Below are 26,458 nucleotides of genomic sequence, written 5' to 3' on the forward strand. Positions count from 1 at the left end.
AAATTTTTTAAAATGTCATGGTTAAATAAAAAAAACTTTGTTTTGGGAAACCTACACTATGAACTTCAAATTGCAAATATGTCTTTTTTATAGCAAACTGACATTTATATTTTGATATTTGTACATTAACTATTTATATTGGCAGCCTGAAGCACTTAAAAATGCACTTTTTTTTAAAGAAATTATAAAACAATTTTTAATGTTTAAATAGTAAAAAAAAAAAAGCGATGTGTGAAATCAGTCAAAAACAAACCAAATTAAAGTTAACATTTTATTTTTTCCAATATCCCCAGTGTAACAACTTTTAAAATATACGTACTATTAGTATATGGTGTTTCCTTCACCAATAACAATTAACAACTTGTAACTGAATTGGCAAAAAATCTTATGTAAAAAATTTTACAATCACAACAGTTATAATATTTACATTGTCATTGTGTAGGGAAAAAATATAACCTGATCAACAGGAAAAACATTTCCATTCAACTTTTTTTTTTTTTTTTTTTTCATCATGAAAACATACTCTTCCCAAAACAGGTTATTTTAAAAACGACTCTTTCAATACACAGAATGCTCCTCACAAATAATAAAATTTCTCTCACAAAAATTATGTTATGAATAAATGAGTATTTGTGATAAGGATTTGTTTCTTCTAAAACAGATATGAAAGTAAATGAAATTGAGACATTCTGTTATTCTGTGCATTTTCTGGGAAATTAAATCCCAGAAAATGCAGAAAATGTCATTGGGAAATTAAATCCCATTCTGGCCTAATGGGATTTAATTTCCCAATGACTCTTAATATTCAACTAATTTTTGAAAAATGCAATTACAAAAATTTAGAAAGAATTAATGTATAATTCAATTTACATGATGTCAAATAAAAAAATTATGACCATGACTGACATAATAATAGACTTTTTTTGATACAGAACAAATTGCCAATTTTCTTAATTTTATTTTACTCATTCACCACAGTGCTGATAAATTTCCATTATCAACACTTTTTAACCACTGCATTAAAATATTATATAGTGGAAGCCTGTAGTAACTAATTCCTAATTCTGTAGATCAGTATGAAAATAAATGTACTTTACAATATTTTCAAAAAAGTTAGGGATAAAAGGCACTTTGCACACCTCAAGTCACCCACAACTCCAGTAACAAATCTCATGTACAAAATTTAAATTTACAAATGGCTCAAGCAGGTATTTTTACAGCAAAATCTACCAGTATGATAAAGACCAGAGCTATACACAACTATACAATATAAACTGAATTCAATTCAGAAAACAATGCATATAAAAGTATAATGATTTTAACATATCCACATATATATATTACCTTCATATGCACAGTTTCCAATAAGTAAGTACTACAAAAATGTTTAAGGATGTTAGAATAAAGGAATTACAATACAATCTCCCAAAAGAGTATTTGTGAAGAGAATAATAAATGATTTGTGAACTTAAGTTGTGTAAAATCAGTGTGAAAAACTATAATGTATATAATGGCAGGGGAAAGGGAAAGAAAGAGGGGGAAAAAAAAAGTACTTATCTTTCTAGGGTCATACAAGTTTTGCATCAAGTATGTTAAAGTTTGGTTAATTTTGAGCAACATATATTCCCATGTGGGAAGTAGAAAGGAAATTAATTTACAGTTCCTTAAAATTTGTGACTAATCATGTTATTTTCAATTTTCCATTTGCTGGCCTAGCATTAGTCAGTACATCATTATTATCCTCAGCAAGTTCAGCTAATTGTAACAATGTTCTATCAGTCATGAACTTCTTATACATAGGCTTCAAGAACTAAAAGAAACACAGAAAGTACAAAATTAAAGATATTTAATATATAGGACCTATTTCTACAAGTATATTTTAAGTTCAAATAAACAGTAAGCAATACGTTAAAGAAATTAACAAAGAGAACTTCAAAATATTTATGCATACTTTGTTTTTCAGATATCTGGCAATTTTGATGAGCTAAACAATCAGACAAATTGTTATTCAGTTAAAACACAAATTACTTAACCGAATAACCACAGAAATTTTTTTATACACCTTACATACTATATTGCATTAGCTAAGGCACATGATGCAAGAAGCAAGCTTATATAGCATCAGCCAAAAAAAAAAAAAAAACAAAACACCCCTTATTTCACCCACCCCTCACTCCAAATGTTTGTCAAGTTCTGCCTTGAATCTATTTAAGCTATCAACTTCTACAACGACATATGGAAGTTTGTTCCAACAATCAACCACCCGCATATCTTTCCTACAACCATCTTCCCTCAATTTCAATTTATGCCCTCTCAGGCGATTATTCTGAGCAAGAGGAAGAATCCCATCCGCTTTGAGCATGCTCAAACCATTCAAGACTTTATACACCTCAATCAGATCACCTCGCAGGTGCCTAGTCTCCAGACACTGTAATTTGCAAAACTTAAGCCTTTCTTCGTAAGAGCAACCCTTTGTTCCATTAACTAATTTTGTTGCCCTTCTCTGTATTTCTTCCAACAGCTCTATAACCTTCTTAAAATGAGGCCTCCAGACCTGTACACAGTACTCAAGGTGTGGCCTGACCATTGCCCTATACAAGGGGATAATCATCACCTCCTTATCCCTGCTAGAAGAATTCCTGTATATCATTGACAAGACACCATGAGCTACTCTTGCAGACTGTCTGCACTGCTCAGAGAACTTCATATCTGCCTGCACAATTACCTCCAGGTCCTTTTCATTCTCTACCACTGTCAGTGGTAGAGAATGATTTTACAGCAAATGGTTTTATAGCAAATGAGATGTAAAACCACAGTTTTACAGTGGTTTTACAGCAAATGAGAAGGCAAACAGAAGAGACCCAAAAACAAATAAAAACAAGCCATGTAATTCTGACAAGGACAAATTGGACTCATCAAATACAAGTGAAGGGATTGAAGAGGAAGTCATCGCAATGAAGAAAGAAAGAAATGAAGGAAATAAAAATCAAACACATAAAAAAGATCAGAGACAAGGGAATAACAATAGAAACAGCCACAGAGAATGACATCAGAAACTAAAGAAGTGTAATAAATTTGACCAACTTGGCTTGATTCTGGAGATGCCCAAAAAGCTACAACCAACAATGATCATCTACAATATGTACAGTGACACAACAGCAGAAGGTATTTTTTTTTTTTTTTTTTTTTTATGTGAACCCCAAACACGAGAGGTATTAGAACCTATAGTACTTAGTACCGTGCTTGGGTTGGAGGTTGAGAAGACGAAAGAAGATATTTGTTGACATTGGACTTGAACTTCTGTAGATTGTAATTTTCAGGAAATACGTATGAAGGAAGGTTGTTCCAGAAAACGGCAGTTGAATGAATAAATGAGGAAGATGAAAAGTTGGTTCTGTGGGTTTGAAGTTGGACAGTAAATGGATGTTGGCTGGTGGCGGCACGTGTTCGGACTGTTTAAAAGAGAGAGCGGGAATTATAGAAGCCAATTCAGAAGAACAGTGCCCATGGAAATATCTGTAGAAGAGGCATGCAGCAGAAACAGTACGTCTATGAGAAAGCGAGTGGAGAGACTCTGTTAGAGATGAATCATTAATTAACCTAACTGCCCTCTTCTGAATGGAATCAAGAAGCCTGAGAGAGGTTTTGGGGGCACCACCCCAAATGTGGGAACAATATTCCATGGCAGGGCGGATTTGCGATTTATACAGAGTGAGCAGCTGTTTGGAAGAAAAGTAACGCCGAGAGCGAAAGAGAAAACCAAGTTTTTTAGATGCAGAGGAAGCAATATTTGTAATGTGCTTGTGCCAAGAGAGATTAGAAGTCAAGGTAATCCCCAAAAGAGATATATCCTTTTGCCTAGAAATTGGAGTGTCACTAAAGATAAGCATAGGAGCAGAAGAATCCTTTTTGCGAGATATAAGACAAGACTGAGTTTTAGAAGGGTTGAAATCAACTAAGTTGTCTTTGCCCCACTGGAGAATTACCTGAAGATCGGCATTTAAGGAATTGGTAGCAGATTTTCGAGAAGTTGAAGCTGATTGAGCAGGGCAAGGTTTCTCAAAATGGAAAGTTGAATGCAATGTGCTATCATCGGCAAAACTATGGATAGGATTTCCAGTCAATGGAAGAAGGTCATTGATATACAAGAGGAAAAGAGTGGGGGAAAGAACTGAACCTTGGGGGACACCGGCATTAGTGGAGAAGTTAGAAGACAGAGAGCCATCTACCATCACCCTCAGTGAGCGATCAGAGAGAAAACTGGATAACCAATTACTAAAAACAGTTGGCAAACCATAAGATGGAAGCTTGTTTAGAAGACCTTTATGCCAAACACGATCGAAAGCCTTTGAGATGTCAAGAGCAACTGCTTGTGTTTCACCGAACCTTTCCATTGAAGTAGTCCATAAATGGGTAACATAAGCCAGAATATCACCAGTGGATCGACACCGACGGAATCCATACTGGCGATCGTTGATCAGACGGAAGGTTTCTAGGTAGTTTAAGAGTTGGCGGTTAATTGATTTCTCCATTACTTTAGAAAGAGTAGAAGTAATTTCAATGGGACGATAATTGGATGGGAGGGATTTGTCACCCCTTTTAGGAACTGGCTGGATATGAGCAAATTTCCAAGCAGAAGGAAAAACACCTTTGGAATAAGAAAATGAAAAAAGGCGGCAAAGAATAGGAGTAAGTTCAGGAGCACAGATTTTGAGAACAAGTGGAGAAATACCATCAGGACCTGGAGCTTTCTTAGCATCAAGTTTCATCAAAATCCTTCTGATATCCTTTTGACGGAAGACCACAGGAGGCATTGAATGGACCGTGTTGGGAATGGTGGGAGGTGTTTTACCAAGTTCATTAATACATGAGCTGGAAGAAAAATGGGATGCTAGCAGGTCAGCTTTATCCTTGGCTGAAGTGACAACAGAACCATCTGGTTTGGTCAGAGGTGGAAGCAGAGATGGGCAAAAGTTGCGGCCAATAGCTTTGGCAAGAGACCAGAATGCTCGGCTACCATTAGGGCAAGAAGCAAGTTTTCTACTCTTAGCCTGTTCAAACTCTAGTTTGGACTGATTAATAACTGCTTTACAATTGTTGCGAGCTTTGGTGTAGGCAGAAAATGAAACTGAAGAATTAGAAACAAGCCAATTACGATATGCAACATTCTTCTCTTGAACAGCCTTAGCACATTTATTGGAAAACCAAGGTTTAGATAAAGGACGAGATTTTAAAGTGCAGTGTGGGATAAAGGATTCCATTCCTGCAAGAATAATTTCCCTGACACGATCTGAGCAAACGGTGACATCAGAAGTTTTGAAACAGTAATCCGACCAAGGGAAAGAAAAAAAGAAGTCTCGCAGGTCATCCCATTTTGCATTCTTGTAATGCCAAACAACACGAGGTTGGGAATAGCCATGAGATAAAGGTTCCATTGGAGAAGAGACAATCACCAAGTTGTGAACTGAAGTGCCTAAAGGACCTCTCACTTCGACCGTGTACTTAGAAGGGTTGCTTGTGAGAAAAAGATCAAGCGTATTGGCTGTATGATTAGGATTGTCCGGTATTCTTGTAGGTAAATGAACAATCTGTGCTAGGTCATTAGTAATTGCAAAAGCCTCAGCATCTCGACCTGCTGGGTCGGTGTGACTAGAAAACGGAAGCCAGCTGGAGTTGTGAACATTAAAATCACCAAGGAAAATTACCTCACTGTTAGGAAAGTTGGACTGGAGAAAGTCAAGTTGCAACGAGAGGAAGTCAAAGAGCTCCAAGTGATTAGTGGAGTTGGGAGAACGGTAGAGACAACAGATGAATTTGACACAATGAGGTAGAGAGATTTTAAGCCAGAGAAGATCAAAGAGAGGAGATTCCAAATTGCCAAGTCTCTGAGAGGGAATATCAGAACGGACATATGCACAAGTACCACCTTTGAGGCGAAAGGAATCATACAGCGAATAATTTGGGCATCTGAGATGAACAGTAGTTGAATCAGCCGATAACTGAGATTCTGTCAGAAAAAGTACATGGGGTTTGGCAGACTGCAAGTGGAAATGGACATCGTTGAGATTAGAATTGAGACCACGTATATTTGTGAAATGAATTAGGAAATCCTTGGGAGGTTTAGATCTTTTCGCAGATAAGCTTGTTCTATTAGTTTGACAATTCATGGTGTATTCAATAGAAGAAAAAGTGGGTGGGACATGCTGTATGAAGTAATGAAATTTTTGGATATGGCGTACATGTGGGAAGAATATACCCAGATCCTTGACATAACGTGGCCTCGACAATGCTCCCCGCATACACACTACTCGGACTCCCTCCAGTCACTATCTGGCAGAGTAGAGGTAGCAAGATTATACACTAGCTGATCCGGAAGCCTCCTAGAGAGTTACCAATAGGTTCGGTCCGGTGTACTAACTAGCGGCCGGCCTGCGAAAATCGTTTTAGAGCTGTACCCTCGAAATGTAAGGAATATTGGATCTCGCCACAACGTTCATCATAACCTCAAAAGTCATCAATCATACTGCATGATGGAAGAGATAGGGAAGGGTTGACCGGAACTTAGCTCTAGAGACTAAACATGGGTTCCACCACTTCAAGCCTCCAATAAGCAAAGTGGTGGTATTTCACCGGTTGATGAGAGTCATCTACCACCTAGTACTGCCTGGTAACATAGAGGGGCGGCATTCCTCCATGTGGTGTGGGCGCCACACCTCGACCCCTGCTTACGTTGGTTCACACCTGGGTGGTCACCCACCATGTGCTTGTGCATGGAGGTTATACCCAGGATTACTAACAGTCCCACCATCGTGAAGGTGCAAGCAGAGGATTTGGTTGTCACAGACCGTCCGGACTTCGCCGAAATTGGGTCCACTTGACTTGAGTGTCACCCGAATATCAGTTCCATCAGCGTTTTAGACTCCCAGGTAGCAAGTACAGCTTGTCTGGCATATCTGAGAGAATGTCTGTGACAACCTCAAGGACCATAATTGAAGACATGTCACAAAAACCTGACAGATGGGCTCTATTGCAGCAAAAACAGCCCAGGCTGCAAATATAAGATTTCCCATAAAGACAGAGAACAAGAGACAAGGAACATATTGGATAACTGAGGTGTCGGGTAACATCAGAAGAGCCTCTAATAGACCAGAGCAACAAGATCATATTTAGGCTGTACCGTTCACAACATCAAGGATTACATAGTACCATCTAGATGCTACAAATTGGTTTTGGCCAATCGACAAAGAATTGCAGGGAGGAGGCCAGAACCTGTGACACTGTGCAAAGACAGGGCATACAGATTTCTCAGCCAAGGAAAAACCTGCAGGCTGCCATAACTGTAGGGCCAGATAGCATGACCACACTCATTCATATTGGGATACCAAATGCCCAGCGTACCTAAAGGTACCTAAAAGACAAATTATGACTAGTAGAAACAATAGAAATAAAAACAGAGCCCAACAAACAACAACAATACTTCAATTAAACTGCATGAGGTCTATATCAGTCTCAAACCAAATTGCCAAAATTATAGATGAAAAGAAGATAAAAATTTTAGCACTTCAAGAACCATACACATATAAGGGAAGAGTAAAAGGCCTCCCATATGGATGTAGAGTGGTACAGTCTAGCACATCAACAACTGGACATGGTGGAAATGCAGTGGCCAGGTGCCGGGCTGCAATTATCATAACAGATACAGACATCACTGTAACAAGAGTAAACATCTTATGTATGGACTATGTTGTATGTGCAAGCTTGAATGGAAATTTTAGAAAAATACATATAGTATCACTTTACTGCCAATGCAGTAAAGCACACCAGTTTATCCAGCCTTTTACAATATATATAGAAAAGGTCATCCAACCCTCCAAGGACGCAACATCTTAATTGAAACTGACTCCAATGCCCACTCCGCAATGTGGAACAGCACTTTCATAGACAAGAAAAGTGAATTACTGCAGGAGACCATAATTACCAACAACCTGATAATCCTAAACACACCAGACCACCCTTCAAACATGTGACACTTACAGATCAGTCCCACACAAATGTAACCGTTGCAACCCCCACTACCATTCAGAGCATCATGGACTGGAAGGTTCACACTGGATGGTTCACCAGTGACCCCAATTCAATAACATAGCATAGCACAATCAAAACAAGCAAGGACAGATTCAGGAGACTTCACAAGGTACCAATACAAACAGGCAGACTGGTTCATTTTCAAATGGAACATCAAAAACACCTCTAAAAAAGAACTAATCACTATCAAGGAACTACCAGCTATGGAACAAACAAAGTACAAGAAATTATCCTTGAGGCATGCAATGCTGCAACACCCAAAAAGAAAAGGAAGACATATCATGTACCCTGGCGGACCCAGACTCTCACGGATCTTAAAAAGCAAACAAAGTCTGCAAGGAGAGACTACCAAAAGGCAACATAATATGGGAACAGACCTCTGGAAGAAGAACAAGCGCTGAAAAACAGATACAGAGAGAGAGAGAGAGAGAGAGAAAGAGAGAGAAAAATCATACCACCAGGAAATTTAGAAAAATAAAAAAGAAAGTGAGGAATCTCTTGTAAAAATCGACAAAATCAAGAACCTTGGGGGGCTAATTTACAATCTAAACAAAAAAAAAAAACTTCGTCCCGGAGATGTCCATTCAACAGTACTCAGGGCTGGCAACATGGAAACCACCACTTGGACTGACTGCATCATACTAGACAATATTCTCCATCATGACCTAGATTGCTCAGAAAGCAACATACAAACTAGAACAAGAATCCAACACATCACACATGGAGAGCCTACAGAACCACCCACCAATTTAGAGGAGGTTGACGAAGCTGTGAAATGTACCAAATCAAGCAAGTGCCTAGGAGAGAACCTCACAGAGGTCGAGGTCGTCATATGGGCATGGAAAACAGAACCCAAGTTAATACTGGATCTATACAACCTGCTTGGAAGAGGTAACATTTTCACCACAACAGAAAAGGGTCATGCTGAACATCCTGCTCAAGAACCCTGCCAAACCCACAATGGATCTGATGTCATACTGCCCTATCGCCGGTGCTAGGGAAAATACTAGAGAAAATAATTGCCACTAATTATGTTCAAAGAAACCTAGAACCAAACAACCACTTTGGATTCACCAGAGGTAAAAGCACAGAAGACGCAATAAGAAAATTGGTGGACATGCAGGCAAACACTGAACAGAAATAGCCATTTGGCCTTTAACACTATGGTGGCAGAGTGCCAGGGAGAGGTTCAGAGTCTGCAGTGATCAACCCTATTTATAAAATTATGACCAGTTAATTTCCAGACAAGCATCTCACAGTAAAATCAAATCACCAATAAGTAACAAGAGAGATCACAAGGGTATTCCCACAGGGATCCATCCTTGGGGCCTGTGTTGAAATATGGTTTTTGACACATGGTTACACAAAGAATATCAAGGAACCACTACCATTGCCTATGCAGACGATATCGCCATCCTTATCTCTGTCAACTAAAGAACTTATCTCCTAACAGCATGGAGCAAAGTCCACAAACTCCAAGTATCTCCCACCAAAACTGTACAGATACTTCTGAAAGGTAAATTGCACAACAGGCCACCAACATTAAGATACAGAAATTAAACCATAAAACATGTAACAAGTCACAAGTACTTAGGAGTGATCCTGGATGAACATTCTTCTTTTGCTCCATGAACATCACCTGAAAGAAAAAACACAAAAATTCACTGGAAAATTGGCCAACCTCAGAAAGAAAGACTGGGGACTGAAGAGAAAAGCGATTCCAGCTCTGATGACATACAGAGCGGAGGGCATCGAGCAAAGATGCAATCAAGAAACAAACACAACAGGCCCAGAGAACAGTACTATTGACCACCTCAACCCTGGGTCTACATGTACTCTGTGGAAAACCTGGAAATCACTTTCCAGTAACTAAAATATTGTTTGAGAAAGAACATCCTGACCCAAGTATAGGACACTGCATTGAACCTGGATGCACCACACAATGCAGAACAACAGAGAATCAGACATTTAATACTGGAAAAGTGGCAACAAAGCCAAGTTAAGAACAAATACTCCAATTCACATTGCAATAAATGACACTGCAGTAATTATCCCCCCCCCCCCTTCACATAAGCCCTTGCCACTGAAATCTTCAGAAACTAGGTGGCAGGGCCTGCCAGAGTACAAAATAAAACATACTGGGTACCTGACCTGAATCCCTGGGGCCAAGTGCGGTAACGGTGGGTCCGAAGAGGGGCCTCAACGCTAAATGGTCAGAACAACAACAGTACACAACACTACACATCCTTCCACTCCCCACACACTTTTTAAATTTCTGGTTTACACAGATTTCTGTGCTACACAATACAATGCGGAGATGGGGGGAACCCCTGGTACCGTCAGACAACTAACATACTTTGTAGTAATATAAATACAGAAGTAACAGATTCCTCTTTGAGTGAAAATGATAAAAACAATGATAAACTTCTTGAAGAAATGGCATACTTAAAAATATTTCAGATATGTAAATATAATTTAATAAATGCAGTACCAAATATTTCAACTGCACTGCAAATTGACTTTGCCTGTTTCTGTTGCAACCAGAGAAAGATTTTTTTTTTTTTCCAAAATTAGAATTTAAAATTATTTAAAATTTAAAATGCTTCAGGAAAGACTTAGTGAACTTTCAGTATTGTCAATAGAAAGTATTGATATGGATGACAATTAAAGAGTTTAAAATAACTAAATTCCAAAAAACCAACAATTATTCTTAAGTAAAATATAACAATTACTTCCAAGTAATTGTTATATTTTGCACTTTTTAATATTTTTATATTGAAGTATATGCTTTATGCTTTGTATTTTTGTGTATGTTTCAAGTTATTCTAAAATCATAAAATGAAAATATGTTTATATTTATTATTTCAAAGGACACATTTTTAAATTTTTACACAGTGCGTATCTCTAGGAATGGTCCTGTCCGTAAACATGCAAGATTATCTGTGTTTGAAATTATCAACACTTCCTCCCACCAATCATTCCACTGAAGTGAAATTGATTATGCAATTTCCTTGTAATTAATTTCATCTGCAAAATAAATATTTAACAAATTCAAAATTTATGTCCCCTCCCCTCCCAAATTGGATTATAGATGCTTTCTAACCAACTGATATTCGGTTACATACAGAAACAGTAACTATTACAGAAGAAAGACCAGAGCTAGAGAAACAAGCATTGAAAAAGTGAGTTCACAAGATCACCAATACAAAGGCACGTGAATCACAGTGGTATACATCAGCCAACAGTCAAAGTACAGTTTTAAAATCCGATCAAAATGTAAAATGCTGAAAATGGATTTAGCCTCAATGCTTATTTAAAAACCTTTGCACAACTAGCAGAATATTTTTAAAGTTCTATTAAATTAATTTAATCAAACACTATCATCTGATTTTACCTCATAATAAATATAACCAGTTAAGAATTCATTAGAGTTAGCAAGGATAAATAGAAAAAAGTAGTTTATGAAATGCTTTTCTTTAGTAACTACTTTTGTCCAATATTAGGCAGATACTAATCAGTAAATATGTGGTTTAAAAATAATTTATACAAATAAATTATGACATGAATGTATTACAAAAACTACTTACATTTTGCCAAATGGCAGCAGCTAATATGTCAATTTGAGCACCAATATCCCGCATATCACCACTATATCTATTAAAAACAGTTATAATTAGGTCTATTTACTCAAAATAGATTGAAGCATTCCTAAATATCTATAATTATAGGCTCATGATATTCAACTGGGGGGGGGGGGGGTAGGAATTGATTAATCTGCTATGATTTTTGTCATTGCTTTTGCCTATCACTATTTTTACTTTCCTAAAATTTAGTTTCAAATGTGTCAATATTTTATTATTTTATTGTATCATTATTAGTTTTAATAACATTACAAACATTTTCTATCAGTCTATCTACTTGGAGAGAAGAAAAATGTTTTTCAGTATAGAGCTTTTTACTAAAGATAAAAATATTTAAAAAATTGGTTGCTAGTGTATTTTAAATGAAATAGCAAATACTGTATACAGGTGACCCCCGCTTAATGCTGATAATTTGTTCCAAAAAAACAGAGCACTAAGTGAATCCACGGTAAGCGAGCGCCGCATTCCCACAAGGTAACATATGTATTTGTGAGTTGCGGTCGGTGCCATAGGATATTTCCTAATCAATAATAAACGGTAGTGAAAAGATGCACAAATGTCAGTCAAAATATTTAATATTCAAATATTTGTACATATAAAATATTTGCATTACATACGTATATAATTATGTGGTAACTATTTATGTATCAAAATTAAACTTAAAGTTCCAATTAAAATCATGAAAAATGTGTCAATTTTGGGTTGAACTTTGGCCCTCTTCCAAATAAACTAAAAGGGGTATTAATTTTAAATCCCCCGCAGCGTTACCACCCAACAATAAAGTCAACCGATCCTTCGCTGCATTGAAACCATGTTTTTTTTTTTTTTTTTTTTCTTTCAATATGAAACTTCTTTTAGGCATTCGTTTCCACAAAAATCCTACTTCATCTATGTTAAAAACTTGTTGAGAAGTATAACACATAATACCCTTCAATAATTTTAACAAGTTCTTTTTTGAAAGTTTCGGCCCCTTGATCTGCACTTGCGGCTTCTCCCTGGATTTTAAACCTATTCAACCAGCCCTTACCAGTTTTAAATGGTTCCACATTTTTTTTTTCAGGCAAGTTTTCTTCAGATAATCATATTGGCTAATCTTTCTCTCTCTCTCTCTCTCTCTCTTTTTTTTTTTTTATAATATTTAACTTAACTGAATTCTGCATTGGATATTATATTCAATAAAATTAGTTAGTCTTTCCATTTCAATCCTAATGGCCGGCCTAGCCCTAGTTGCTTGCAGTGGAACAGCTATCTTTCCCACTGCTAAAATTAATTCTTTATTTTTTTATAATTGTTCTTACAGTTAAACTTACAAGTCCTAAATTATGGCATACATCCGCTTGTCATTGACCGGAATCGATTCGCTTCAAAACATCTAATTTAATTTTCAAATTCAGTCTTTTTCTTACATTTATAGTCTTCGTACTGCACCCAGTTGCTTTTTCATTCCTATCGGTCATTATTAACTCTTCGAAAATGTAACTGCGTTGGTTACAATACAATGTTCGAGTAAACTGTCCATTAAGCACGATGTCTAATACTGTGCTGAGTGATGACCAAACTTCGGATAAATGCATATAATGCAAATATTACAAGCAATATACTTGATCATTTTTTAAAATGTTTATCCCAGAACTACGTAACAAGTCACTGTACTTCAATTAAATTAGCATGCGAGAAAATTTCACTGAGCGTGGGAAACGTTTTAATGCTGTTTTGCTATTCATTTTCAAGCTATCGACTCCATCAAATGAAACGATTCCGTTAAATATGCTAAAAATGCAATCTGTAAAAGAGCGTCATAGTCAGATACGGGTTATAATATAAGAACAGCGTTATAGCGAATCATCGCAAAGCGAACCGCATTATAACGGGGGCCTGCTGTATTCTACAGCAAGCCCTCATTATAATAATTACCAACTGCCATTTAGGTCAAAATATATTTTTTTCCAAAAGCAAACTACTATGGCTCCAACCACCTTTTTATGCAGCCTTCTTAACCATACAACCCAAATAACACAGAGGAAAAAAAAAATCTGCCACCTGTTATTGTGTTTACGTTTCAAAGTTTCACAAAGTAATCAAGAACCTGAGGAGACCCTTTCTCTATGATATTACAATAGCAGTAACTGATGGCAAATACAAAATTAAGGTTTTCTCTGAAACTAATAATTTTTTTTAAAGTTGCGAGTGGGAATTCTGTTTTGTTTTTAAAAATTTCAAAACAAAACAGAATTCCCATTCACAATATAAAAAAACTGATATTCAGTTTATATTGTGAGTGGGAATTCTGTTTTTATTTTTATTTTAACAAAAAAAAAAAAAAAAAAAAAACTAAAAGCACCATACAAACTTTCAATCACAGCAACAGGAAAAAAATTTCAAATTGCCGACACACACACACACACACACACACTGTTGGTACTTGGTTTCTTGTTATTTATATCAATGATTTGTTGTATCAAAACCATGGCATTTCAGATCCTTTTCAACTTGGCTACTAAGGTGCATGCAGTTTCACGATACCAAGTCTGTGTAGAAACTCTTATACTAAATAAAAAAAGTTCCTCAAGGATCTTCTCTCTCTACTTTCACAGTTTCATCAATGATTAACCTTTGTTCCACAAGTTATTTAATGTATGCAATGACAAAATTTTCTCAAATAATTATTAACAATAGCCAATCAGGGCTCCTTATTCTAATCCACAGTAATTTTTACACTTTTGCAATAATCAGTTATTTCAAATTAAATAAATGCAGTACATTCATCACTTATGCAGACCCTAAAGAATGTTTACAACAGCTATGCTATAAACTCAAAATCTTTCCAGATCCACTATAACCAATCTGTTACCCTTTCCATGACTAATCAAATATTTAATTAGCATATAAATAATATTGATCCAAAGCTACGTAAACTGTAAACAAACCATATTTTTATGGTTTGTTTAGAGTTTTGTGTCTAAGCCACATTTAAGTTGAACTGCTTGTCTTACACCTATCATGCAAAATCATCTGACTTTATGTAGCTGTCCTGGGAGGATTGTTATTTTGTTGTTATTTGGTTTTTAGGAGATTAGCAACTAAGGCCATATTGCTCCAGGACATGCGGTGGTCATTCCCTGACCTTTCCGCATCCTCCGTATTTGGTGGTGACAGGCTCGAACCCTGGTCTAATCAAGAAGCGCGTGCTATGCACTGCTGCATATTTTTATTTTTCAACATAGTCCAGTCTCCTGAAACACTAATACACTTTTTCTGTGGATGGCTATCCAATCAAGCATCCACAGCATCCAGCATGGTGAGATCAGCAGAAGGACAACCGCATGAGGAAACACTGATTATGTGGGCTACATAACTTTGCAATCAAGCATCTCAGAGGTGACCTGATTGAGGTTTATAAGGCTCTGCTGAGAGGGACTAGTAAAATGAAAGAAGGTGGAATTCTCACTCTTCTAAAGAATTCCAGAACTAGCAGCAGTAAATTCAAATTACAAGGTTTAGATTAGATTGCAGGAAGTTTTCTTTTAGCCAGCGAGTCATTAATAACTGGAACAAGTTGTCCTTGCAGGTAGTTGAGGTTGACAGCTTGAATAAATTCTCAAAGGTCAACTGGATACTTATCTGTGGGAGGGGGGGGAAGCTTATAATTTGTGTTTTCTTATCTACTTGGTTGGGTTTTTTTTTTTTTTTTTGCCAGTGCAGCAAAAGCTTGTACATCCTTGCAGTATATGGTGAATACCATTACTATCACAGCAGAATCATCCAGTCCCTTCCACTGCATGCTTTATTGTTTTTACTCAGAGTCTAAGTGATGGAGCCATGTTTTATCTATTATATATCTGTCAAGTCTTCTGGGTTAATGTGCTACACAGAGAGAAGACACTGAATTTTCAAGGCCCATAGGCATTTCTGGTCAGATTGTCAGCATTCAAGGCACCAATCCTATTGCAAATTTTTTCATGTCCAGAGTATGTCAATATGGCCTGCACTCTACCAATAACAATCCAAAGATGCCAGAAACATGTTCAATGGTGACATGACAGTTCTGCAGAACGTTAAGGGACATTTTTTGGAGTGGTGGCAGGTTTTAACAGCTCCTCTGGCTGTTCATCTTCACACTATTCCCTACCAGACAAACTCACAGCACCATATTTAACTATACCATATGATGGAACAGCATCACCTAGTACGTCCACCAAGATACGAAAAAGCGTAACGTATATCTCAAACTGATAGCGTAATATGTAGCACCATAAAAGGAATCTGTTAGCTTAGTATAGTATTATCAATTAATCAAAATTTATTAATCTTATTAAATTGTATTTAAACTGGAATTGACTCACACTAGAGCTGCGAAACAACGTGAACAGATTAGAGGGAGTGCTGTGGCTCAGGGTAGAAACGAAGGAGGCGATTCTACAAAGCACTACAGTTTAAAAAATGTGCGAAATGTTTGCAGATTTTTCTGAAACACGACATGATCTAGCCAAGGAGGATGTATTTGCATGTGCTAGGTGCCTAGAGTGTCAAGAAATTAGGCAGCAATTCAGCAATCTATCCAGTTATATTAAAGGCGGCGGCAAAGGAAGTAAGCAAACCCTTAGCCATTATTATGAGAGCTTCCTTGGACTCAGGGGAGGTACCCATGGACTGGAGATGTGCAAATGTGACCCCAATCCACAAAGCAGGATCAAAGGCAGACAGAGGAAATTACAGACCTGTTAGTTTAGCTTCTGTTTCAAGGAAATTAATGGAAGCACTGGTTAAGGAAGCATTGCAGGATCAACTAGACAAGACTTCAGTTATAGCTCAAACACAGCATGGGTTTGTTAAGAGAAAGTCTTGTCTGACCAATTTGATTGGATACTATGATGTAGCCACAAAGGAACTGGATGCAAAGAATAATTTTGATATCATATATTTGGATCTTAGAAAAGCTTTTGATACTGTTGCACAAATTGGAGCAGTGTGGCATCGGAGGCAAATTGCTGCTACGGATAAAGGGATGGTTGAGTGGGAGAGGACAGAGTGGTAATCAATAGACACTGCTTTTGGGGAATAATGTTATAAGTTGAGTCCCCCAGGGTTCAGTGTTCGGGTCCATTGATGTTTTCTGTATTTATTAATGATGGTATATATCAGGCTTAATATCCAAGTTTGCAGATAATACGAAGGGTTGATAATGACACTAATGACAGTACGCTGCTGCAACAGGATCTAGAAAAGTTGAACAGGTGGGCCAAGAGGTGGCAACTGAAGTTGACATTGACAAATGTAAAGTACTGCATATTGGAAGCAGTAATCCCAGAATCACTTATCAACTGTGTGGTACTACACTGACAGTGGTAGAGAGTGAAAAGGACCTGGGTGTAATTATGCAGGCAGATATGTTTTCTGAGCAGTGCAGACAGTTTGCAAGAGTAACTCATGGTGTCTTGTCAATAATATACAGGAATTTTTCTAGCAGGGATAAGGAGGTGATTATCCCCTTGTATATGGCAATGTTCAGGTTACACCTTGAGTACTGTATACAGGTTTGGAGGCCTCATTTTAAGAAGGATGAGGAGCTGTTGGAACGAGTACAGGGAGGGGCAACAATATTAGTGAATGGAACAAAGGGTTGCTCTTATGAAGAAAGGCTTAAATTTTTCAAATTACAGCGTCTAGAGACTAGGCACCTGCGAGATGTATAAAGATTTGAATGGTTTGAGCATACTCAATGCTGAAAGGATTCTTCCTCTTGCTTAGAATAATTGCCTGAGAGTGCATAAATTCAAATTGAGGAAAGACAGTTGTAGGAAGTCTGCCTTTAGCCAGAGGGTGGTTGATTGCTGGTACAAACTTCCATCTTCGTTGTAGAATTTGATAGCTTAAATAGATTCAAGGCAGAACTAGACAAAACAGTTGGAGCGAGTGAATGGGTGAAATGAGAAGGGGTGTTTTTTTTTTTTTTTGGCTGATGCTATATAAGCTTGCTATCTTGCATCATGTGTCTTTGCTAATGTTACTGCTAAGAATAAGAGATCTGCAGATTTACTTAACAAGTACAGGTCAATGTTGAAAAAAAGTGGCGAGTTAGGGTTGAATTTGAAAGTGTCTGCAATTCTACCCAGACACGATAGGAGGGAGTATATGATGAGAGCCTTGTCAATCAATTCAGCCTTAGAGATTGTGCAAGGCCCATGGGGTAGAATTTTTTTTCAGCCTGGTCTGTGCTTATTAACAGGAGAAATGCTTCTACGGGGATGGGGTACTCTTAAATAGAAAGGGTGCAAGAATATTTGCTGATGCTATAAATGCAGTGTTGGGGGGGTTGGAAAAATGCTAGCTTGGGGGATTTGCACACTAAAAGTTTAACAGTGGCCACAGGCAGAGGTGAAAGTGGTTCTTGCACTGCTTCTATTAGAATGAGCAGCAGCCTCTAAAGCAAGGCACTGGAGATTTCCAGCACTGCTTGGCATCATCATGGAACAAGTAAATACATGGGTTGTGTTAGGGTAACTAAGAGTAGGAACAGGTGCATGTATACCAATGCTAGAGGTATAGTTAATAAATCTGATGAGTTTGAAGTGCTGGTCAAGACATCAAAGGCGGATATTGTTGGGATATCAGAGACATGGTGAAACAGATATAAGCACTGCAGAATTGGAATTTGGGGAGTACAATGTGAACAGGAAGAGAGCAGGGATTATACTGTTAGGTAAGAAACAAAATCCTAAGGAAGTGCATTCAATTAACATTGGTGGACAATGCCATGTTCAGTCAGTGTGGTGTGACATAAGCACTGTGTTATAGGCCTAATGACTCTGATGACCATAATGAACAACTGTGCAGAGAAATAGAGTGGGTCAGTAAATCAGAATGTCTTATAATGGGAGATTTTATCTTTCTAGATATTGACTGGAACTTGTGGATTGGTCACTCGCACACGAGCTTGACTTTTGTGGATTTACTGGATGACTGTTTTCTACAGAAACACATTCGAGAGGCAACCAGATGGAGTAATACTCTTGATCTGATTATCAGCAGTGATTATTCATGCATTAAGAATTTGCAGATAAAGGAACCACTGAGGGACAGTGATCACAATGTACTGATGTGGGATTTACTTAAAGATGTAACTACCATGAAGGGTAAAGGGAAGGGTTTTTGCTTTCATAAATGTGACTCAAATTGAGGAAAGACAGTTGTAGAATAGATATGTGGAAATTTGTCTTTAGCTAGCGGTGAGTTGATCGCTTAAACAGACTTACATCTCTCATTGTGGAAGTTGATAGCTTAAATAAATTTAAGGCTGAGCAAGATAGGCATTTCGAGGGTAGGATGGATGAAACGGGAGGGCTTTTTTTTTTTTTTTTGGCCGATGCTGCACAAGCTTGCTTTCTTGCATCATATGCCTCAACTAATGCTGTCTTTATGAATATCAGTCAGAATCCAGTTTTTTCACAAACAGCTGTAAATTCAGTTTCTCTTTCTTACATAGGCACTAGTTCTTCAGTGAGTTGTTCACTTGACAACAACAAAAAGAGACAAAGAAAAAGAAAGAAAAGAAAAAAAAAAACAGGGGAAAAAAAAAAAGAAAGAAAAGAAAAAAAAAAACAGGGAAAAAAAAAAAAAGAAAGAAAAGAAAAAAAAAAGAAAGGAAAAAAGGTATCATTAGCAGTGACCTCTTTTGTATGTGCAGAGATATGTAGATACACAATACATATTTCGAAAGAACTCAAAACTATTATTATTATCAGACATATGGTTATGCTCCACCAGCCAAAAAAAATTTTCTGAATTACCCTGAGAGAGAGGAGTCAGAAGTAGAAGGGAATTACCAAGAAGGAAAAGAATGATGATATCCAGCTCAGGACCCTGAGTGTGCCAAGTGCAAACTCACAAGATGTGAGCCCCCTGGGGGTAATTTGTTTCAATATCAACGGTTGAGCAACAAGATCACTTCTCATATACTGTGCTGCTAATTCTTTGAAGTAATTAAAAAAATTGCTTTTCACAATAAAATCACTTCAGTGTGTGTGTGTGTGTATATATATGAACCATTGCATTTGACTGCATGCCATAAACAAGTGTTTGATGTGCGACGAAGGATATTTCGAATATCGCATACTATATCATAGCATAACGCTAAATTTACACTGTCAGACCAAATTCAGATGTAACCCAAGTTCCTTTGTTGTAAGTGTAACAGAAATATTTGGGCTTTCATCGTACAGTAAACTCTTTCAAATTTGGTACACTTGGGGATTAAAGAATGCCAGATTTTAAAATTCTCTGGATATTCTAGAGGTATACAGGTAACAGAGGAGTTTGCAGGCCGGCCGCTAGGTTAGTACACCGAACTGAACCTATTGGTAACCCTTTAAGAGGCTTCCAGATCAGCTAGTGTATAATCTTGCTACCTCTACTCTGACAGATAGTGACTGGAGGGAGTCCGAGTAGTGTGTATACAGGGGGCATTGTCGAGGCCACGTTATGTCAAGGATCTGGGTATATTCTTACGTGTATGCTATATCCAAAAATTTCATTACTTCATGTAGCATGACCCCCCACCCCATTTTTTCTTACTATTGAATACACCATGCCATGAATTGTCAAACTAATAGAGTAAGCTTATCTGCGAAAAGATCTAAACCTCCCAAACACTTCCTAGTTCAGTTCACAGATATACACGGTCTCAATTCTAATCTCAATAATGTCAATTTCCACTTGCAGTCTGCCAAACCCCATGTACTTTTTCTGACAGAATCTCAGTTATCAGTTGATTCAACTACTGCTCATCTCAGTTGCCCAAACTATTTGCTGTATGCTTCCTTTTGCCTCAAAGGTGGTACTTGTGCATATGTCCATTCCGATATTCCCTGTCAGAGACTTGGTAATTTGGAATTTCCTCTTTTCAATCTTTTCTAGGTTAAAATCTCTCTACCTCATTCTGTCAAATTCATCTGTTGTCCCTACTGTTCTCCCAACCCAACTCCAATAATCACTTGGAGCTCTTTGACTTCCTATCTTTGCAACTTGACTTTCTCCAGTCCAACTTTTCTAACAGGGAGGTAATTTTCCATGGTGATTTTAATGTTCACAACTCCGGCTGGCTTCCGTTTTCTAGTCACACCGACCCAATCGGTCGAGATTCTGAGGCTTTTGCAATTACTAATGACCCTGCACAGATTGTTCATTTACCTACAAGAATATCGGACAATCCTAACCATACAGCCAACATGCTTGATCTTTTTCTCACAAACAACCCTTCTAAATACACCGTCGAAGTGAGTGGTCCTTTAGGCAACTCAGATCACAACTTGGTGATTGTCTCTTCTCCAATGGAGCCTTTATCTTGTGGCTATTCCCAACCTCGTGTTGTTTGGTATTATAAGAACGCAAAATGGGATGACCTGCGAGATTTCTTTTCTTCTTTCCCTTGGTCGGATTACTGTTTCAAAACTTCTGATGTCAACATTTGCTCAGATCATGTCAGTGAAATTATTTTGTAGGAATGGAATCCTTTATCCCACACTCCACTTTAAAATCTCGTCCTTTACTTAAACCTTGGTTTTCCAATAAATGTGCTAAGGCTGTTCAAGAGAAGAACGTTGCATATTGTAATTGGCTTGTTTCCAATTCTTCAATTTCATTTTCTGCCTACACCAAAGCTGGCAACAATTGTAAAGCAGTTATTAATCAGTCCAAACTAGATTTTGAACAGGCTAAGAGTAGAAAACTTGCTTTTTGCCCTAATGGTAGCCGAGTGCTCTGGTCTCTTGCCAAAGCTATTGGCTGCAACTTTTGCCCATCTCTGTCAAAACCAGATGGTTCTGTTGTCACTTCAGCCAAGGATAAAGCTGACCTGCTAGCATCCCATTTTTCTTCCGCCTCATGTATTAATGATCTGGGTAAAACACCTCCCACCATGCTTCATTCAATACCTCCCATGTTCCTCCATCAAAAGGATGTCAGAAGGATTTTGACGAATCTTGATGATAAGAAAGCTCCAGCTCCTAATGGTATTTCTCCACTTGTTCTCAAAACCTGCACTCCTGAACTTACTCCTGTTCTTTGCCACCTTTTTTTTACTTTCTTATTCCAAAGGCGTTTTCCTTCTGCTTAGAATTTGCTCATATCTAGCCAGTTCCTAAAAAGGGTTTAGTGACAAATCACTCCCATCTAATTATTGTCCATTGCAATTACTTCTACTTTTTCTAAAGTAATGGAGAAATCAATTAACTGCCAACTCAAACTATCTAGAAACCTTCCATCTGATCAATGATGGCAAGTATGGATTCCGTCAGTGTCGACGGAATCCTGGTGTCCCCCAAGATTCAGTCCTTTCCCCCCACTCTTTTCCCTCTTGCATATTAATGACCTTCTTCCATTGACAGGAAATCCTATCCATAGTTTTGCTGATGATATGCACATTGCATTCTACTTTCCAGTTTGAGAAACCTTGCCCTGCTGAATCAGCTTCAACTTCTCGAATATCTACTACCAATTCCTGAAATGCCATTCTCCATGGGGCAAATCCAACTTAGTTGATTTCAATCCTTCTAAAACTCAGTCCTGTCTTATATTTCACAAAAAGGATTCTTCTGCTGCTATGCTTTTTCTTTGGTGACACTTCAATTTCTAGGAAAGATGATATCTCTTTTGGGGATTACCCTGACCTCTAATCTCTCTTGGCACAAACATTACAAATCTTGCTTCCTCTGCATCTAAAAAATTTGGTTTTCTCTTTCACTGTCGGCATTACTTTTCTTCCAAACAACTGTTCACTTTGTGCAAATTGCAAATCCGCCCTACCATGGAATATTGTTTCCACATCTGGGGTGATGCCCCCAAAACCTCTCTCAGGCTTCCAGATTCCATTCAGAAGAGGGCAGTTAGGTTAATTAATGACTCATCTCTAACAGAGTCTCTCCACCCTCTGTGTCATAGACGTACTTCCACGGGCACTGTTCTTTCGAATTGGCTTCTATAATTCCCGCTCTCTCTTTCAAAACAGTTCGAACACATGCTACCATCAGCCAACATCCATTTATTGTCCAACTTCAAACTCACAGAACCAACTTTTCAACTTCTTTGTTTATCCATTTTATGGAACAACCTTCCTTCATATGTATTTCCTGAAAATTACAGTCTACAGAAGTTTAAGTGTAATGTCAACAAATATCTTCTTTAGTCTTCTCATCCTCCAACCCACGCATGGTACTAAGTCCTATAGGTTCTAATACCTCTCATGTTTGGGGTTTTCATAAAAAGAAAAAAAAAATAAACCTCCTCAGAAAATTCAATTATCTAACAATTATAAACTTGTAATGTCAAAATTTGAACAAATAACAATATATCCAAGCAGTAATGTGCGTGCTTTATTCAGACAACAATAATCAAACATGGCTATAGATTTTAATGATATTTTTACATAATATAATTTAATTTCTGGAATATCATTTAAATAATCAATATTAATATACACACAAGACACTTCTAACCTTTTTGTTTTATGCAATAATATCCTCTACACCTATTATTTAACATTTAATTTGATTTTATGAATTTCTAAACATGAAAGCCATTTGAATATAATTTGTATATTAACAGAGATATTATTTGAAATAACCTTCTACATAAGTATTATTCTGAAAGAGTTAGCACTCATCATCAGTTTCTTAACTTACAAGCAGGCATATTGGCATATGTTTGCAAAAAAAAAAAAAAAATCATGAGAAATAAGTAAAAAATAAATAAATTCAATAAAAATATACATTGAAATAATAATTTACATTAAAAGTGATAACCATGTAAACTTTAGTATTTCTTCGGTAGGTATATGTTTGATTTTCAATGTGCATCTGGGTGGTGGTACGCTGAAAATAAATAACAGTAGTCTTCTCTACTAGAGAAGCGTTATTTATTTGAAGTAATTCAATAGTAGCTATCTTTTTGTGAAGGCAACCACATTATGAGATACAATTAAAATGATGCCTTCTACGCTACAATCGTAGCTCAAATCTATGGGTTAACTATGGTGTATTTACACCGATATTATATAGTTAATAAAGAATGAAAGAAAATCAAACAGACAACCTATGAATTTCTTCCTCCTGTAGGTAACTATCCAGCGACCTCTGAATTTCCTCAAACTGTCAGCCTTAACCATCGATGTAGGTAACTTATTTCAGTAATTTATAACGTGCTGGTTAAAATAAAACTTCCTGCAATCCAGTCTAACCCCCCCCTCCCCGTAACTTAAATTTATGGCCCCTAGTTCTAGAATCATTTATAAGTGAAAATTTTGTTCTCATTCACTTTACTTTTTCCAACCAGACTCCAGTCAAGCCTCCTCTATCTAAGGTGCCTAATTTCCAAGCGGTGCAACTCACATATTCGAAGTCTTTCTTCATATGGTCACCCTTTTTCTGATCTCATCAGGCGAGTTACCAGTCCTTTGGACCCTTTTTTTTAGGTCCGGTCTCTAAACTTGAACACAGTATTCCAAGTGTGGTCTAACAATAGCCTTATATAATGGAATTATGACGTCCTTATCTCTACTAGCAAATGTCGATATCATCGATAAGACACCACAGAGCTTCCTTGAAACCCTGTCCACAATGCTCGGAGAACTTCATGTCTGACCGCATCGTAAGCTCCTAAGTCCCTTTCTTCTATTGCTGACTTTAGTTTAACTACACCAAATGTATAAGTTATTTTGGGGTTGTGTTTCCCAGGTGTAAGACCTTGCATTTTGCTGATTTAAATCATAGCTGCCACTTTTCTGACCATCCCTGTAGCCTATCTAGGTCACTCTGAAGAAGCTCTGCCTGGCCGTGATCATTAACTACTCTACAGACCTTTACATCATCTGCATATTTGGCATTACACCCTCTATCCCTTCATCGATGTCATTTAAGAAAATCAAAAACAACACTGATCCCAATATTGATGGGCCCATATTCCTCAGATTGGGTAAATCTGAGGAATATTAACCCAATATTCCTCAGGTTTACCCAATTAATTAACCTAATGAGGAATAACCATTTATCTCAACCCTCTGCCTGATGCCATCCTACTATTCATCTAAGGATTTTTAATCACCCTGTGATTCCAACCTGTTCCAGCTTATAAAGTAACAGTTCATGTGGGATTGAGCCAAATGCTTTGCTGAAATCTAAATAAAAATTGTCAAAATTATTCCCTAAATCCAGCCAATGAGTGACCCTGTCAAGATAGGTAATCAGATTTGTTAAACATGATTTTCCCTTTACACGAAGGATACACAGCATGGTTTTCAAAACCATGCTGTGTATCCTTCAGAATTACATTTCTATCTAAATGATCCTGAATTCCACCCTTGATCATTGCCTCCATGATTTTCCCTACTACTGAAGTTAGACTGGCTGGTCGGTAATTTCCCATTACACTCTTAGAACCGCCTTTATGTATTGGCGATACATTGGCAGTTTTCCAATCCAACAGAATCTCTGAGTCCAGTGATGCTCTCATTATTAGCCTTAATGGTTTGATACACTAATGGTTCAATACCCACTTGCCGCCACCCTTAAGATTATAGGGTATATGCCATCAACCCCAGGAGCCTTACTTGTGAAAGTTTTCATTAAATAATCATGCAAAATTTCAATTATCATTAATTACATATTTTTCTACTTCATTCCCATACGTGATCATTGACATAAAGGGTTTTTCTTCTGTAAATATGGATGCAAAGCAACAGTTGAGTTTAGCTGAAACATGTTGTGGTATCTAATACTATCCCATGCAATTATATATGGGACCGATCTGATTTGTCCCTCTCTTCTTTGCATTTATATATGTGAAGAATTCAAATGTGCACTCTTTGCTCTCTTTTTTATTTCTTATCCCCACTCTTTGCTTTCTTCCAGGCTCAGTAAAGATACCATAGTGAAAATTATACTTCGCTTAATAAAACATATTTCTCCTACAGAAAAGGATGAAGAGAATTCAACCTTGGAAGTCCAACATGGAATAGAACATCAGCGTTCTGCAAATTCTTTCCAATATAAGAAATTGCTCGACTCTAATGAGATTTTAAAAGATAAATCTGAGTCGGCAATTAATGAAATACTTTTAACTATTCCTGCTAAAAAAGTTCAAAGCCTAGAAAATATGGACTGCGATTGTGTACAACTATCTCAGTAAATCATCCAGCATAGAACTCGAAAGGGCGTTTCCTGCTGCTAATCAAATATGTACCAAAATTAGATCCAGTTTAAATGATAACACCATTGATTGCTTATATTTCTTAAGAGTTCACTTTATGCAGACTGGTAGTAGGGATGTTTAAACATAATTATACTTTGTAGCATCAAAATGTATTTTTGATGTGTAAACATATTTGGAGGCACTTAATAAATTTCGGATGGTATTAAAATCAATTTGTCACAATTTTGAGACACGGAAATGACGTCATTTGATGTAATTTACATTTCATAACAAAGAAAAATGGAGTGGGGAGAGGAGATCGCACAAAGGATCATGGGAGGTGATCTTGGATGTGCTCAGAGCTGGCATAAACCAGATGGTGACGGAAAAACGTTTATGATTCGGGGAATACCGCTTAGATGGCTTTGGGCTAACCATTGCCACCCATGGCAGAAACGTTTGTAACTGGAGAAATGGATATCTTGCAAAATTTAAAGTAAAGCCTTTAAAGCAAAGGATCATGGGAGGTGATCTTGCGTGTGCTCAGAGCTAGC

At 37.3% G+C, this 26,458-nt stretch overlaps 1 protein-coding gene across 1 annotated transcript in view; it reads right to left on the reverse strand.

The window, feature by feature from the left end:
- Positions 1-907: 907 nt before the first annotated feature.
- Positions 908-26,458, reverse strand: part of atl (atlastin GTPase) — a 346,856-nt gene continuing 321,305 nt past the window's right edge. Inside the window, exons 14-15 of the mRNA XM_090369474.1 lie at positions 11,673-11,739; positions 908-1,810 (exon numbers count right to left, since the gene is read on the reverse strand). Of these exons, the coding sequence (XP_090225600.1) occupies positions 1,682-1,810; positions 11,673-11,739 (196 nt within the window). The 3' untranslated portion in view covers positions 908-1,681. The remainder of the gene's footprint in view (positions 1,811-11,672; positions 11,740-26,458) is intronic.

The sequence above is a fragment of the Mastigoproctus giganteus genome, chromosome 3 (assembly GCF_048544385.1).
Source record: "Mastigoproctus giganteus isolate SK-2022 chromosome 3, ASM4854438v1, whole genome shotgun sequence".
Lineage (NCBI taxonomy): Eukaryota > Metazoa > Arthropoda > Arachnida > Uropygi > Thelyphonidae > Mastigoproctus > Mastigoproctus giganteus.